General features: G+C 49.5%; 1 protein-coding gene across 1 annotated transcript; it reads right to left on the bottom strand.

Moving 5' to 3' along the window:
• Nucleotides 1–276: 276 nt before the first annotated feature.
• Nucleotides 277–15,702, bottom strand: GLYCTK (glycerate kinase). The gene is made up of 6 exons (XM_037382601.1): nt 15,157–15,702; nt 14,240–14,417; nt 6,726–7,121; nt 6,209–6,360; nt 4,204–4,379; nt 277–3,591 (listed from the first exon to the last, which is right to left on the bottom strand). Exons 3-6 carry the CDS (start codon nt 7,010–7,012, stop codon nt 2,689–2,691), a joined length of 1,518 nt encoding a protein of 505 aa, XP_037238498.1. The 5' UTR covers nt 7,013–7,121; nt 14,240–14,417; nt 15,157–15,702; the 3' UTR covers nt 277–2,688.
• Between the last annotated feature and the right edge of the window lie 28 nt (nt 15,703–15,730).

Here is a 15,730-nt window from a genome sequence, read left to right as displayed (position 1 = left end):
ACCCTCCACAGCTCCTTTCCTCCTTAGGCAGAAGATGTACCGGGTCCACCCAAGCAACCCCTCAGAAATGGAACTTCAGTTTATCCAGGTAGAAGCACCAGAAGAGGAAAAAGTGTTTCTGTAACCTGGGTGTCCTTGGTCAACCTCCCCCTGTCCTGTTATCTCCTCATTAGAACAGACAAGAACAAAAACCGTATATGGAGGCCAAGCGAGTGCAGATGTGAAGTGCACTTCAAACAGCTCCATCCTTTCAACAAACCTTTTGTTAGTCTTCTCTCCTCCCCAACACAAACTCTTTTTAATTGCTAGTGAAAAGCCACTGTTTAGAAAGCAAGGACACTGCTCAGGGTACATGTGGTAGGCATTTCCCAGGAGAAGGCAGCAAGCGCTAGACCAAGGTCTTCTGAATTTGACTGTGACACAGCACAGGCAGCAGCTCCAAGGACTAGCAGTGCTCAGCAATGTGGCAGGGCTGCAGGCAGAGCATAGGGGTACAGTGGACCTGCAGCTGTGTGCCCAGGCTGGCATGCCGGACCTGCTCCTGAAGATGGCAGTGACCCTTCTACCAGGCACCTGAGCCTGAAACCGGAGTCACTCTGGATTTCACTGGAGCAGAACTGGACAGGAAGCATTAACACCACTTTGGAGCCAGCTTTAGCCAGTTATTCTGGCTGCAGCCCGTACTTTTTGGCTGTATCGCTGTGTATGTTAGAGCCCCTGTGGTGCTGGCATGCCAGGCATGGAGGAGGTGACCTGCCAGTGACCTGCTGGCAACCTGCGGAAAAAAACTGCACAGCACAAAGCAGCTTCTCCTGTGCAACTGTCACCTGACATTACAGGGGCACAGCAAACTTTATAACGCTTGGCAGGTTTTCCCCAGCAGATCTCAAAGCTGTTTGCCAGCGTAAGCAAGTTCAGGCATGTTACAGAAGACCTTCAGACTCGGAGGACAAATGAGATGCATGGATGAGTTTAAACCACTGGGGTAAGACTTGAGGTTTTGAAATCCCTAGGCTTGTGCCTTGACACCATGCCTGGGCTGTGGCCCAGACAGGCCAGCTGCCAGCCTGGCATTGATACCAGGCCCCGTGACGGTCCTGCTGATATCCCTACTTGTTAGATATTGGCTTTGAAACGAAAGCAGGAGGTGTTGCATCCTCCTCAAAAATCCGCCCTCTGATCCATCTTGGAGCAGGCCGCAGAACGACTGTTCAGTGAGACACCACGACTCACGGTGTTGGCAGGACGGTGTATTTATGTCACGAGATGAGATCAGCCACACAGAGTAGGTCTGTCTGTCTGGAAAGAATCTGAGCCAAGCGTGTCCTATTAAATTAGAGCTGGATTTTTCAAAGGAGCTCAGTTCCCGCTTAGGCTCTGTAACAAACAGGCAGATATTCAAAAGGAGTCGGATGTTGTTGGGTCATACTGGCTGCTGAGCTGAAGTCCTTTGAATATGCAGCCAAAACCGTCATCGTGCCTGTTGCTACAGGCAGAGCCCTTCTGAAATCCAGCCCCACTGTGGCCTCCATGTCCTGGGAAACATGGCTCATCGCTGCTGTCCCACATATTGCACTGCAGTAGGTGACAAAACCACGATAACCACCTTATATATACAGGGGAGCAGCTCCCTGTCAAAGCACAGCTCTGGCAGCTTTGCCCTTTGATCAGCTCAGCAGCATGGGTCAGGAGAGCTGAGCGTGAAGGTTTCCTTGCCTTTTGTTCTGTGGAATTAGCAGAGTTAATCAGAGTGACAGCGACTTCTGCCTCAGCGCAGAAGAAAGGTCAGTGGCTCAGGCTGGATGCACGACTGTTTTCTAGGCAGTTGGAAAACAACACTGTGAAAGCTCATGGCATACACACTGCTGGCACAAAGGCTCTCCCAACAGGTATCAGCGGGGAAGATGTCCCTGTGGAGGGAAGGAGGCTAGAAGAGGACTCCACTCAGCTGGCTTACCACTGCACCTCAGTTGTCTCCTTCCTTGTGCTGCACAGTGAAGGTGTACCACCCTCTGTGACACTGCACTGTTTTTGTGTCACATGTCCATTATCAAATGCTTCTCTCTGCCAACGTGCTCCTTAACCGCGCTGCTGGGTGTGCACCATGCTGGGCTGGGGGTCTCTGAGTTGCCCCAGGTACCTGGTGTGGGAGGAGCTGCCGGGCACTGCAGTGGCAGGTGGAGCGGGTGCTGGGTGTCCCCTTTCCCACTGTGTCCCCCTGCACCTCCGTGCCTCCAGCTGGGCAGGCCTTGCTATTGATTTTGCATCCTTCAGTTGCTGTAATGCACTTCTGTGAACATGCAAAAGCCCACTGCTGAGCTGCTCTGGAGCTGGGGGTGTGGAGGTGCATCAGCTGCAGTGAGGGCTCTCCCTGGCAGCCCTACTATGGTCTTGATCTCCCCACATCTTTTAACTATAGTTGAAGCAGTCACAGGAGTGGTGGCTCTCAGCAGAAGTGTTAAATCCGGCCTCTGTGTCTGTAATGTGACCTCTTACCTTCCTCTGATCCCAATTACAAGTGCTTGCTTTTGCTGTGAACATCCACTCATGTGTCTAATTAGTGGATTCTTTCTGTTAAAGATATTAGCACCCTCAACCGTAAGCCCTAATTTAAGCAGTTTACATTTGTCTGCCTTCATTTACCCCTGATCCTAATTAAATGTATCTGGATATCTTTGGAGGGAGCTCTCATGATCTCTTCATGGCTCTAATTAAAATGGCCTGGATGTCCATGACATTGGTGCCTGTCAAGCCTGTCACCAGGAGGTGATGCCCACCTTGGAACTGGCTGAAGAACGTATAGGAGTCGTTGTTGCGGAGAAAGGCCTCCACATCAAGGCCCTCCTGCAGCGCCTCAGCCACCATCTGTGGGCTGCAGAAGGCCCCTGCCGCCTCCGTTGGGCCATCCTGCCCGTCTGTTCCCGCGCTAAGGAAGACAATCTCACACCTCCCTGGGGGGCTGACTTCCGTAGCCTGTGCCCTGTGCAGCCCCAGCCCCACGCGCAGGGCCAGCTCCTGGTTCCTCCCTCCCTTGCCACTTCCTTGAAGCTGAACTGTGGTTTCTCCGCCGGCCAGGATGCAGACTGGTCTTTCAGGCCCTAATCCTCGCAGGGTCTGTAGAAACTTAGCAAGGTTCAAACCCGGGATGGCTAGCTCTGCCGCCAGCTGCAGGAGATTCCCCCTCACCGCATCACTCAGGGGCCCTTCTCCGAGGCTGGCAAAGCCCAGGCAGACCAGCTGGATCAGCTGGCAGTAGAGCATGGCCATGCGGCCGACTTCCCCGCAGATTGCTGTGCTCAGGATCAGAGTGGCGTAGCCCAGGCCCTCGGCTTGGCGTTTGGCCTCATCTAAAGCCAGTGTATTTGACCCGATGATGATGTTGCAAACATGGGAGTAGTCTTCTGAAGCAGTGGGCTTGGTGGGAGAGCTGGACAGGACTGTTTCCACTGACTTGGGCAGGTTGTGCAGCAGATTGTATTTGGTGAGTATCTGAAGGCAATCCTGGACGCTGTGGGAGCTGGCAGCAGTGGGCCCACTTGCTATAATGTCCAGGGGGTCACCGATCACATCAGAAAGGATGAGGCTCACCACCTGCCAAAAAGAATGCCCACGGATTATTGTGGGAGGCAGAGACGAGTGACTGCACAGGAGCCCTGCCAGAAGTGCTGCTCTGAGTTTCGCTTGTGCCACCCCTATATCAGAGCAGATGAAAATGGGCAGATCTTGACCCATTTTTGTTTTATGGTCCCATGAGTGTCACCTTGCCCTTCCTGAACCCACAGATCTACAACGTCCTTTGATGCTGGACCATCACACTGGAAGATGTAACTCATGACGCTGCACTTGTCAGGCTGATAACCTAGTGTAAGTTCAGTGATGGTGTGCCCTGAGAACAGCCCCCAGGGGACCCAGCCTTGAAAGCACTGTGGTGGAGCACCAGCACATTGGAGGTGCCTGCTGGGTGAGGGCTGGGGTCTGCTGAGACTGGTGTGATGGCACAGCCAACATTTGCGGAGTCTGGATTCCCCTTTTTCCACCTCTGTATCCCTGAGAGTTTGGGTCCTCAGTGAAATCTGAGCCACAGTGTGCAAAGGTTGTTCACTCAGTAAGGAGAAAACCCCTGCAAGCAGGTCAGTTGATTAAACCCCTATTTTGAGAGCAGGTGGGTGATCTGTGGGAAAGCAGGGGCTTCCTTTTAGTTACCTGTGCGGGATGTGCGAGTCGGGCCAGCCCTCCACCCTTCAGCAAGGACAGAGTCTTCCGGACAATATTCAGCTCCCGTATGTCAGCTCCTTGGGAAGCCAGCATCTTTGTGAGTTTCTCCTTCTCTTCGAGGAGGATGGGAGGGATGGGAGCAGGCAGTAGGGCAGATCCACCCCCTAGGATGCAGAAGAGATGGCAAGAAAAGGAAAACAGAAGTAAAGCAAGGCTGTTCTACATATAAGCCTTTCCTCTTCCCTCACCAGGCAGAGGTGATTGGGGAACTATGCTAACATCTCTGGAGAATTCGTTCTTCGCCAATGGGTTTTTATCACTGCTGTCTTGCACTGTCTGCAGTCAGCTACACCTCACCCAGGAAGTGTAAAGCTCACCAGACCAGGGCACTGCATGCCTGCAATGTTGCAGGGATGAGACAGCAACTACTATCCCCACTGCGTCAGGCCACTCGTGTGTCATCACACTGAATTTCAAGGGCTACCTGGATGGGTGAGCAGCAAGCACGGCCTCCATGACTCGTACAGCAGTCAGCACTAAGCAGATAGAGACACAGCTTTGCTGGCTCCATTTATTCAGGACAGTGTACAAACACTAGCTATGGCTGCAGCAAGATCGGAAGCTGCTGAACTGTGCTCATCTAGGCTCAGGAGGAAAGGAAAGGGGGATGGAGTAATGCAAAGGAAAAAGCACACCCAGAGTCCAGGGTGATAGCTTCATTGATGGGAATCCTGTCTTATACAAGTGGGTACTGAAAATGCAGAAAAATCAGCAAGAAAAAAGGTTCTGACAGAAAAGTGGAATGGATGGCAAATACAGAGTAGAAAGCAGCAAGATCTGAGCAGAGAGTGAACATGCACAGAAGTATAGCTGAAAGCTACTGTCAAAAGGCAAAGCCTGCTCAGAGGTTTGAGACAAATCAGCATCAATAAAACATGATGAGCAAGAAAAACAAATGCAAATGCCTGTGTTTCAGTCAATAGCCAGGGATCTAGCTGAGAGGCAGGAGCAGTTGGGGACCGGCTGCTGTGTGGGAGTGCACATGCATAGGGAGTCACAGCCACGGGGAGATCCTGTACAGGCTTCCTGAAGGGCTGAGGAGTCTCTTGGAGATCCCCGTAGTCAAAGGACGGGAGGAAGCCCAGGGGAATCCCCAGCAAGTGCAGCTAGATTCCAGTTGCTTGGGTGTTTGCCTAGCGGCACTCTCCCTCTGCACCAGATCCAGCTTCAGCATCCACAGAACAATCACTGAGCAGAGGAGATCAAGGGTTTTCTACTGAGCTGCTCCAAGCCCCTGCATGCTTTTGCCCTGTGACAGCCACCCACCCAGCTGAACTCAGGTTGGGGTGATGTCACTACATCCCTTCGATGCACACTACCCACCTTCCCTACACAACCTTGGGTCTGGGGAGAGCCCAGGGGCGAAGAAGCCAGGGCCTGGGGGTGTTCAGGGCTGACACTGCAAGGTGTGCAGCTGACTGTTGGAGCCTGGGGGCCTCTTTTCCACTGGCTGGGAAGCGGCAAAGCCCTGGCAAAGGTCCGTCCCAAATCTCAGCTTACAGACTCGCCCCCCTGCACAAATCTGGAGCATGCAAGTTCACCAGGTGCTTGCTTCTCCAAGGCTGCATGTCCAAATGTAAGGATGGGGCAGGAAAAAAGCGTCTCCTTGCCAAGAGGTGGGAGCAGCTGGCAGGCTGTGGCCAGAGGTGCCATCTCACAGTGGTGGCACAACTGCAGGATCCAGCCTGCGCAGCTCAGCCTCTCCCCAGGGCTGGGAGGCAGCGTATCCACTGCAGCAGCAGACAGCCCTGTGCCCCACCCTGGTGAATCCCTGGAGAAAGGCTGACAGGAGAAGGGAGAGGAAAAATCAGAGGTCCAAGTGTCAGTGGTGAAAGGGCCAGCACAGCACAGCGCTCCCCTGCTGCACAGCCATGGGTGGGCAGGCAGCTGGAGGGTCCTCAGTAGAGCCCATTCCCTGGGATCCCCACACTACCGGAGATGAGCACAAGGAGCAGGTCATCTGCAGTCAGACCCTCAGCCAGCTCCTGGATGGCAACTGCTCCCTTCAGAGCCGCTGGGTCCGGGAGGTTGTTCTTGGCACCTTCGATGACCTGGATTTTGCTGTGTGGCTTCAGCAGCATCTCCCTGGTGAGGTAAGAGAAGCAATCACACCACTGACATGAACACAGGCAGCCAGACTGTCTGTCACTCAGCAGGGAAATGGGCCTGGTGCACCAGAGACACACAGCAAGTGACCAGGACAGGGAGGTAGCCTTTGCTGAGTGTCTCTTCCCCAGGGCTGAGAAGAGAGCGCATCCAGCACAAGAGATGGGCTGTGTTGCTGGTGTCACTGGGATGTGATGGTGGTTGAAGACCAGGGTGGTGTGGTGGATGGGGTGGGCATCAGAATGAGAGCAGTGGGAAAGGACTGAAGGGGTTCACAGCAACACCCACAGAGGACAAATCTGGCAGCCTACCCAGCCAAACTGTCCAGACACACTCCCCCTTACCGCATTCCTGCTCGCTGAAGGCTCTCCTGGATGCCTAGCGGCACATTGATGATCCCCCGAACAAGGTGGTCTCCCAGGATCTCTTCTGCTGCTGCAGCCATCCCCAGCACAGCTTTGCCAAAACCCACCAGGTACAGGTCCCTCTTCACTGGAAAGGCCTGGCCTTTCACCAGCAGTTGAGGGCACCCATCTCCCTGGAGCTTCACAGCTCTCTGCAGCATCAGAGCTGGCTGGACAGTGCCCACCGCGCTGCGGAAGAGGAACAGTGCGTGCTCACGGAGGGACATGCTGCACAGGGTGGCCAGGCTGAGTCAGGCTGCTTGGTGGGGTGGGCTTGTACACACTCTGCCAACACTGGCAAGGCCTTGAGAGCTGGGGCAGCTGGCACCCTCCAAACTGCAAGGGAAAGTGAACATTTTCACTAGTAGAAGAGACAGGGCTGTCACAGAAAGAGCAGGGAGGGCAAAACATGAACCATGGAGCTCTAGCTCCTGTTTCCTCTAGATTAAGGTGCCATATCAACAGCATTTTCAAACCTCTCCCTAGGCAGGAGGGAGGGAAGGGCAGTGTCACATTCAAACCACCTGTCAGCTTGTGGTTCCCCTGCAATCCCACCACCTCCTGCAGGGGAGGAGAGCCCTGCCAGCCAGTTTCTTCCCTGTGGATTTGCCACTGGCAAGCCATCATTTCTATTTGCTCAGCATTTGACATCTTTCCAAACTGTGGAAGCTGCTCTCTGTCCTGGAGAGAGCAGGGCGTCTGGGTGGAACAGCTTTTCACTACATTAACTTCCTTCCTCGTGCTAGCCAAATGCTGATCTCATTCTCTGGCTGCGCATTGCCCCATGTGTCCCTGCAGCATCAGGCACAGACTTAGGAGAGACAACAAGCTTGCTGGCTGCCTGATCCCTTGCTCCTGGTGGCCACAGAGAGACCAGTAATGAGGTTTCCCCACCAAAGAGCAAATTAACAGAAGGTTTCATTTGCCTTTATTTTTTAATTCTCTCATTATCCATTAAAATCACATTTAGAGCCCAAATAAGACTTCAGATCCAGGCAACGTTGCCAGCTGTGTCTGTGAAAGCCCATTTGAGCTAGTCTCCACTGAGTATTAGCATTATATGCCACAGATCTGCATGGGGACCAAAAGATTTCAACTGCTCAAGGGCAGACACTTGTCTTGACAGAGGAAAGGCAGCCCCTGCCAACACACATGCATCTATTCCCTCCCAGCATTCCTCCTTCCTTCTGTTAACTGGCAGCAAGCTCACTGCTGGTTTCTCAGGATCAAAGATCCTTGTGATCTGCATCTCTCCTGCTCATGGCAATTATGGTGCAGGCAATTAAGGCAGGGTGCCAGGAGGCTGAAGCAGCCTGGGCAACACACTTGATCACAGACCCATTCAAACTACCTGAGAGAGTTAATTCTCTCTCTAGTAAATGGATGTGTTTCAGTGCAAGGCCAATGGACAGCTTCTTCTGGGACAGCTCACAAGTCCAGAGGTCTCGCTATCCTAACACTCCCATAGCACTGCAAGGTGTTAATCATTAAACCAGACAAGCTTTCCAACAGCTCCTCTGGGTCTAAATCTGCCTCATTTTGCTGAAAGGACCCAAAGGCTCTGTGAAAACCTTCTCACACAATGAAACTTGGGCACACTCTGAGATCTATTGGACAAGGAACCTGCAGGTAAAACTATATGGAGAATCATACAGCCAGAGAAAAAACATCCAAGAATCATTTAAGTTGGAAAAGACCCTTAAGATCATCAAGTCCAACTGTAAATGTTTCAATACTTAGGAGAAACAGATTTTAAAGGCAAAACGCAAGGCAGATAAACTACTTATCTATACTCTCTTTAGATACTGGTCAGAAGGACTGGCTTTTCAATCATGAGGAGAAAGAAGGATAAAAGACAGCGTGTTCTGACCACTTTGTTACTAGACTCTTAACTTCATGGCAGCTGATGCTACCAGCAGTTTAAACCACTGAGCCTCAGCCCTCTTGTAATGAGGGTCAGAGTAACCATGCTAACACCAGTGAATTCCTGTGTCTCAGGAACTGAGATTAGCATCTTGGTTCCCAGCAGGTCTCTGACTCACCTGGTAGCACAGCGCAATCAGAGGAAGGTGTTAGAAAAGAGAGGTACATCCTGCCCCAGGTCACCTCATCTGAGCTTCGATACAGGGTTTGCAGAAGTGGTTGGCAAAAAAGGCTTAAATGGAGCCAGGGGAGTTTACGAAAATAAAGCCCCAAAGCCTTTAACAGGCTGTATCTCTGCCTGGATGTTTCTATGCACGGCTGACCCTGAAGACCAGGGGAATTGAGCACAACCAGACCCGCAACTGCGGCTCCTGTCACACGTGCCCTCCCAGAGGTTCCATTCAGCTCCAACTCCAGACACGACACAGCAGGCGCAAGTTGTTTAAAAGCAATCCTCTCCTACTGGAGCTGAAAAAAATAAATGCCAGCTTAATTCATCTGGCACTTGTGTACATACTGCTAATGCTTGCTCTGGAAAGCATTTCACTACAATAGCAGGCATGTAATCTGTTTTCTGCACTCTGAACTCAGATTGTATTTTAACCATCAAGGCCTGATCCAGAGTCTGTTAAGTCAGCACGCATCTTTCCATTGCTTCTACGGATTTTAGGGCACGCCGCCTGACACTGATCTCAGCGCACAGGTGTAAGTGCAGAGTAAATCCAGTGTAAAAACCCCTTGCAGTCAGAGGTTATCCAACTTTACACCAATGCAACAGAGAGCTGGATTTGGCACAGACCCATGAGCTTCGGAGCTCTTGGTGTGTAACTCTGCTCCTTGTCAGCTCTCATTAGACACGCAGGCTCACTGGAGGCTCCCCTTGGAATGAGGGTGCTGCTAATGATGCCACAAATCCATTTTTATGTAATTTATTTATACAGTCTCAGGCACTGGGTACTAAATGTCATCAGGGAACAGCTATAAATCAGTGCTATGCGATCCATGGTAGATATTAAAAAAAAAATAAAACTCCTACTCATTTTACTAGGGCTTTAAAAACAAGATCAAGAGAACTGAACGTCACCCCACACCAAAGCATAGGCAGCCTTGGAAAGAAAAATAATCCACATGGCAGCTCTCAGACTGCTCCGTGGATGGTGGGTCTAGAAATGATGTAATTGCCAGTTAGCTGCTGTGTATTGCATGTGGGGAAATTACATCCTCACAATCCTGCATTTTCCTCTTCCCACTGCTGGCTGGGAGGAATCTGGGCTGGAAGAAGGGGCTGATATTGTGACTCATTGCTTCACGCACTAATCTTTGTTCCCCAGTTTCTCAGGGAAATCAGATAGGGATGAACGAGCCCTCTTCTATCTATATGGATATAGGGTGACATGTTACAGGCACTAGCGGGGCTTGGGTTTTATACCTTCCCTTTGTCCCTGGTCAGGATAATTTGGAGTTGGGGTATAGTCTTTTGAAATTTTTTCTAGAAATTTGCACAAAGTTTAGGAGGAAAATGCTAAGAATTGCCTGTTCCAAAGAGAGCAGGAGGGTTGTAAGGGGTTTAGATTAATCCTCTTTAAATTAAATCTTCCCCAGCTTTCATTGATGAATAATGTTCACCATCTACATACTTGTTTGCGTGCGTTACCATCTTAAGTTCTTTCTTCATAGAGCTCTTCCTAAGCCTGCAGAAATTTCCATTGTTAACTCTCACAACAAAAAGCAGCAAAAACCCAGTTCCTCATTTTCACTTTCTCTGGGAAAGAGGGAGGAAGAGGAGCTGGACTATGATAAAATATGGGCAAAGCGCTTATTCACATTACCTTTCATTAACTTTTTAATTAAAGCAATTCTGCAGGCAAGGAGCCAAAGTCAGAGGGAGACAGAAACAATCCAGCACTAGGGGCAGAAATGTGGTAAGCTGCCAGGTAAATTAGATGGTGGCATGAGACCAAAAGCGTGGACGCAGGGGGGCAGAGTCTGAGCCATAATTTGGGAGTCACACTGGGGAAGAAAACAGTGAACAAATGAGCTGGCCATGCCCATGCAATGAGAAAAATGAGCCAGCACCTTGCTCCATGGCAGGTACTTGAAAACCAGAAAAATATTCCCTTCTAGGGGCCAGTCTGCCATCGCTGGGCAAAGCTGAGCTATTCCAGGTGCTGTAGTTGGAGGGTTGTTCAAGGCTTTGCATCACGGGCTTGTGGTTTTCTTGAAGTTGGGGCAATTGGGCTTGGTGCAGGCCAACCCAATCACACATCCCAAGCATTTCAGGTGCTGCAAGATCAGAGGATGCTGTATATTAATGCTCCAGGATGTCTAATTTAACTGAGAACTTCAGGAGTCTATGTTAGTTTATTTTTAATGTCATCGGGTCTTGTCTGGATTTCCCCTAGTGTGGCAGTGATTGGTGGCTGGCCCACCGTGTACAGGGTCAACTCCAAAACCCCTGAGGGACTTGGAAAATATTTGAGATGGCACTGGATCAAACCCCAATTGTTTGAGGATAATTTTGAGCTCGGGCTCTAACAGATTACATCTTTGTTACAGCAGTAAACCACCAGACACAGCAAGTTTTAGCAGTGTCTCTTGCTACTCGTTTTTCTTGCTGCATGACTTTCTTCTGGCCTCTTGGTACGTAAATTACCGTTAGATTCACCAACGCTTACCGCTTCCATTTTTTATGCATTATCACGGGAGTTTACCTATGAAATACAACAGAGCAGAGATTTTACTGCCTTAAACTCCCATGTTCCCACTTATGGACACATCTTTTCTATCATTTGATATATCAACTTTAATTTGCCTGGTAAGCCCTGCATAAACTCAAACTTGCTGCTCCAGATGGTCCCAAAAGCATTACAAGAAAATTTTCCAGGAGATGCACTAAGCCCAGGAGGAAAACAAAGTGGTGAAGGTTTGTCCAAGTGACTATTCTGGGAGGATTAGACGGGGGATTTTTCAAGACTAATCTCTTTAAATGAAAATTTCAGAATTTGATTAATTTTTTTAATCTGCACATGGATTTGCATAAAATTACCACACTGCCTCATTCACATTTTGTAAAAAAGAAAATGTCTGTGGCTGGGATGGACTGGTCAGCTGTGAAGGGTCCACTACACAAGTGGGCGTGCAGGGACAGGGTGAAAGGTCCTTTTACTCCCACTCACTGTGGCGCTCCTGCATTCATAACTGGGAAAGAGGGTGATGGTGGACAGAAGCAGTATGGTGAGACCACAGAGCTGTAGAGAGGGTTTGCTAGGTGTGTAAGGGAGAAAGTAGGATGGAGTCTGAATATCTTTGCTTCAAGAATATGCTGAGCTCTGGGAAACCCAGGAGTCCTAATTTCCAATACATGGCTTTCTATATGTTTCTTGGAAAAGAAATATGTTGCTCTCATGACTGATTTACTCACCAGGAAAGTGTCAACATGGTCTCTTTGCCTTTGATGGGGAATGTAGCCTAAGGCCAAATACAGGGAAGCTAAGTGTTCTGTTCAGCATTTTATATATATATAGATCAGTATCATTAGTAAAAAAATTAACTGGATTTGACATATGCATCTTACTAGTTTTTCTAGGTCACACACCCTTCACTCTCTATCTACCTTTTGGAAATGATGTTCCCATGTGCTGGGGATTGCAGGGAAGAAAAAATTTTCACTAAAAAATCATTCTGTAGCTCAACGCAGAAAAGTACTACCCTGAAGCCAAGTTCATGCCAAGTCTACTTCCTTTCATGCTGTAATTTCTCAAACTCCCTATTTTGAGTCAACTTGCAATCAAAGTTGAGAGTCATTTAAAATACAGGGAAGGATCACAGTATTCTAGAGAAGATGAAAAGTTGCCAGCCTTGAGGACTGGAATAATAGAAAGGGGTCGAAATTCAGTACTGCAAAATACAAGGTCATGATCTTCGGGATTAATAGCAAAAAATTATGAGGTCCTCAGTTGGAAACAGCATAAGAGGAGAAAGAGCCAGGAATATTAATCAGTCACAGGATGAGAATTACAGCTGCCCTCTAGGCTGAGACAAGAAGCTATGGGGAAAGCAGAAAGCAGCAGATGTAATCTACCTTGACTTTAGTGAGGTTTTTGACACAATTCTCATGGGCATGCTGAAGAAGTGTGGGCTGGGCAAACACAGTTAAGACTCGAAGGAAAACAGCTTGACCACTGGGCTCAGGGGGTAAAAATCAGTGGCTCAGGATTCACTTGACAGTGGTAATCAACAGGGAATCTGTTGGAGTTCATATCACCCCGTGGCTTCATTAGTGACCTGGAGAGTAGTGCAGAGTGCCTGATTTGGGGGAGTGCCAATAGAGTCACCTTCCAGAGGAACAGTCATAAACTCAAGGTCAGGGCCAACAGAAACTTCATGATGCTCAGCAAGATGTGTGAAGTTTTGCTGCTGGGGCAGGATCCCCATGCATCAGCATGGCCTGGGAACCAAGTGGTGCAACCAACTAAGGAGCAACTTAATAACAGCTACAACTACTTGAAGGGTGATTATAAGGACAGTGGAGATGAACCCTTCTTGGTAGCGGCAGAAAGGAGCAATGGCCACAAGTTGCAGGTCAGGACGTTTGTGTTGGACATTAGCAAAAAGCTGTTTATTGAGAGGGTTGCATAGCACTGGATCAGGCCACTCAAAAAAGCTGTGGTCTCCGTGCTAGGTGGTTTTCAGGATTTCACTAGACAAAGCCATGGCCAAGCCGATCTTGTGGTGGTGCTGGTCCTGCGCTGAGCAGAAGGGTGGAGCAGGCAGCTCCAGAGGTCCCTTCTCCCTACACTCCTGTGATTCTGTGTTGTAAGAGCAGGAACAGTGTTCGATGCTCCGGAGCATCACGCTTAGTTTCAAGAGCCCATAAAGAGATGCCAAGTTGCAGGATACAAGTCCTCCACACAAGCCTCCAGACATAACTGTTACCCACCGAGAATCATCACTCCCAGCAGAGTCCAACAGAAATATATTCACTTGACCTGTGTCATTTCCAGAAGCATCTCTCTGAAATTCACTCAACCCATCTGAGCAAGCACAGGTCCGTCTGTATTGTGCAGGTTATGGTGGTATCCACTATAGAAATGCATAGGACGACTGACTGCATTTGATCAATATTACTCAAGCAGGAATTAAACATTTTTTCCATTAACTAGGGGCATTATCCGTAATTCCTACTTAATGTGACACTTTGCTAGGAGGTCCAATTATCCTGCCAGATAAATTCCAGTTTGGTATAAACTGACAAACTGAGTTCCAATGATTAGGAAGAAAGGCAGAAGAAAGAATAAAAAGGGAGTGACAAAATATCAAATCAACAACCCACGGTGTTATACAACTCTAAAACTTAGCTAAGTACTGTAGGTGTTTTGAAGTAAATTGTCTTATGATGGTATTGGTGAGTCACCTTCAGGGCCCAGATGAGATAATCCAAGCTTTGATCATGCAATTTACAGTATGCAAGAGGCTCATGCTTCTCTAAAATCTCTCATCATATTAAAAATCAGTGGTAGGTTTGAACTGACCTGCAATGGGATAGCTGACCCTGAGACTCTCAGAAGTAAGGAAGGCGTCTTTTGTTGAGTCTCCTTAAGAGTCTGGTGTGAAAATCTGGTCTCCGTTTCAAAGTAAAAATCGATGAATCATTCCAATGAGGCAGTCCCATCACAGCATGGAAGGGTGAATCGGATTAGATGTCTAAACCTGTAATGGTGAACTCTGGTAAGCAAACAGTAAGAGCAAGTAATCTGAGAAAAAAACTTTTGTTCAACTAAATCATATACACATATAATTAACAATACATACACAATAATTAAACATGTTTCAATGACATGGAAGCAGACCTTTGACAATAGTTCCCAGACTTACTGTTGTTTGACCACATGAGGGCAATAGTATTCTAAAAGCAAAATCAAGCTGTTGCCGAGACTATGAATGGAAAAGGCAACCAACATTCATGAAGGCATTTTTTTCCCCCTTCTTTTGATTCTGAGTTTCTAGGGGACTGAAATGAAAATAGATCTGGTGTTCTTCTAAAATTAAAATAGTGTGGTGCTATTTTAAATAGCTGTTTTAAAATTAAAATAGCAGGTCCTACTATACTCCAGAAATAACTTTTTAAGGTAAGAGATGAACAAAAACATGAACTCAGAGCCTGACATCAAGATTCCCGACGGGAAAAAGTAACAGTTCCAGGGTGTCTGTGTTGGAACTTCAGAAGCCAAGGCGTCTTTCTCAAAGGTGAAACGTGTGCTGCTCATCTTTTACATCTCATGTGGTGTAAAGCCGCAATACTGCTTGGAGGCCAGGTTTTAGAATAAAAAATACTGGGAAATTAAAAAAGCCTCATAATTGAACTTAAAGTAGGGGAGAAAGGAATGAGAAAGCGATCGCTGTGTATAGGAGGGGGACCTAACCCTGGCCTTGCAGTGGGTGCAGATACCTGCGGGAAAGGCCTCCCGCCGCTGAGGAGCTGGTTCTGCGACGGACAGGGCCGATGGCCTGGGGGGGGAGCTCCCCGCCATGTCTCTGCGGTTCCCTACGGCCCAACTGGGAGATCGGCGTAGGCCAAGAGCCCCACGAACGCCGCTTGCTGGCCAGTTACCGCGGAAAACGCGGAGAAATACGTTAAATCCCGCACCGGGCACATTCTGCGCAGCGTAAAGCCCGCCGGGGGGTGGCTGAACGCGGCCGCAGCGCGCAGGCCCGGCGGCGGGAGCGCGGCTTCACCCCACGTCCCTCCAGCCACGCGACGCCGGAAGTGACGCCCGCCAGCGGCGCGAAGCCGTTGCCCGCTTACGGGATGACGTCATGCCCCTCACCCTGACTCCCTCCCGTCACAGCGAGGCACGGGTGGGTGAGCGGTGACGGCTCAGCCTCGCCGCGGCCTCCCGACCCTACCCTGGGTCGCCCCTTCCTACCCGGGACCCCGCGGGGGCAAAGCTGGGCTCCCTGCCACACTCAACATGGCGGCCGGGTACCTCCCGCTGAGCCCCGCCCCCCATCCCGGCAGGCCT

This window comes from Falco rusticolus, chromosome 4 (genome assembly GCF_015220075.1).
Source record: "Falco rusticolus isolate bFalRus1 chromosome 4, bFalRus1.pri, whole genome shotgun sequence".
NCBI lineage: Eukaryota > Metazoa > Chordata > Aves > Falconiformes > Falconidae > Falco > Falco rusticolus.
The sequence above is the reverse complement of the archived record's forward strand: the minus strand, read 5'-3'. Positions and strand labels throughout refer to the sequence as shown.

Coding starts and splice junctions, on each gene's coding strand:
- GLYCTK (XM_037382601.1), bottom strand. CDS start 7,012: ATGTCCCTCCGTGAGCACGCACTGTTCCTCTTCCGCAGCGCGGTGGGC. Junction 6,361..6,725: donor CTTCAGCGAGCAGGAATGCG/GTAAGGGGGAGT, acceptor TTACCTCACCAG/GGAGATGCTGCTGAAGCCAC. Junction 4,380..6,208: donor GCTCCTTGTGCTCATCTCCG/GTAGTGTGGGGA, acceptor TCTGCATCCTAG/GGGGTGGATCTGCCCTACTG.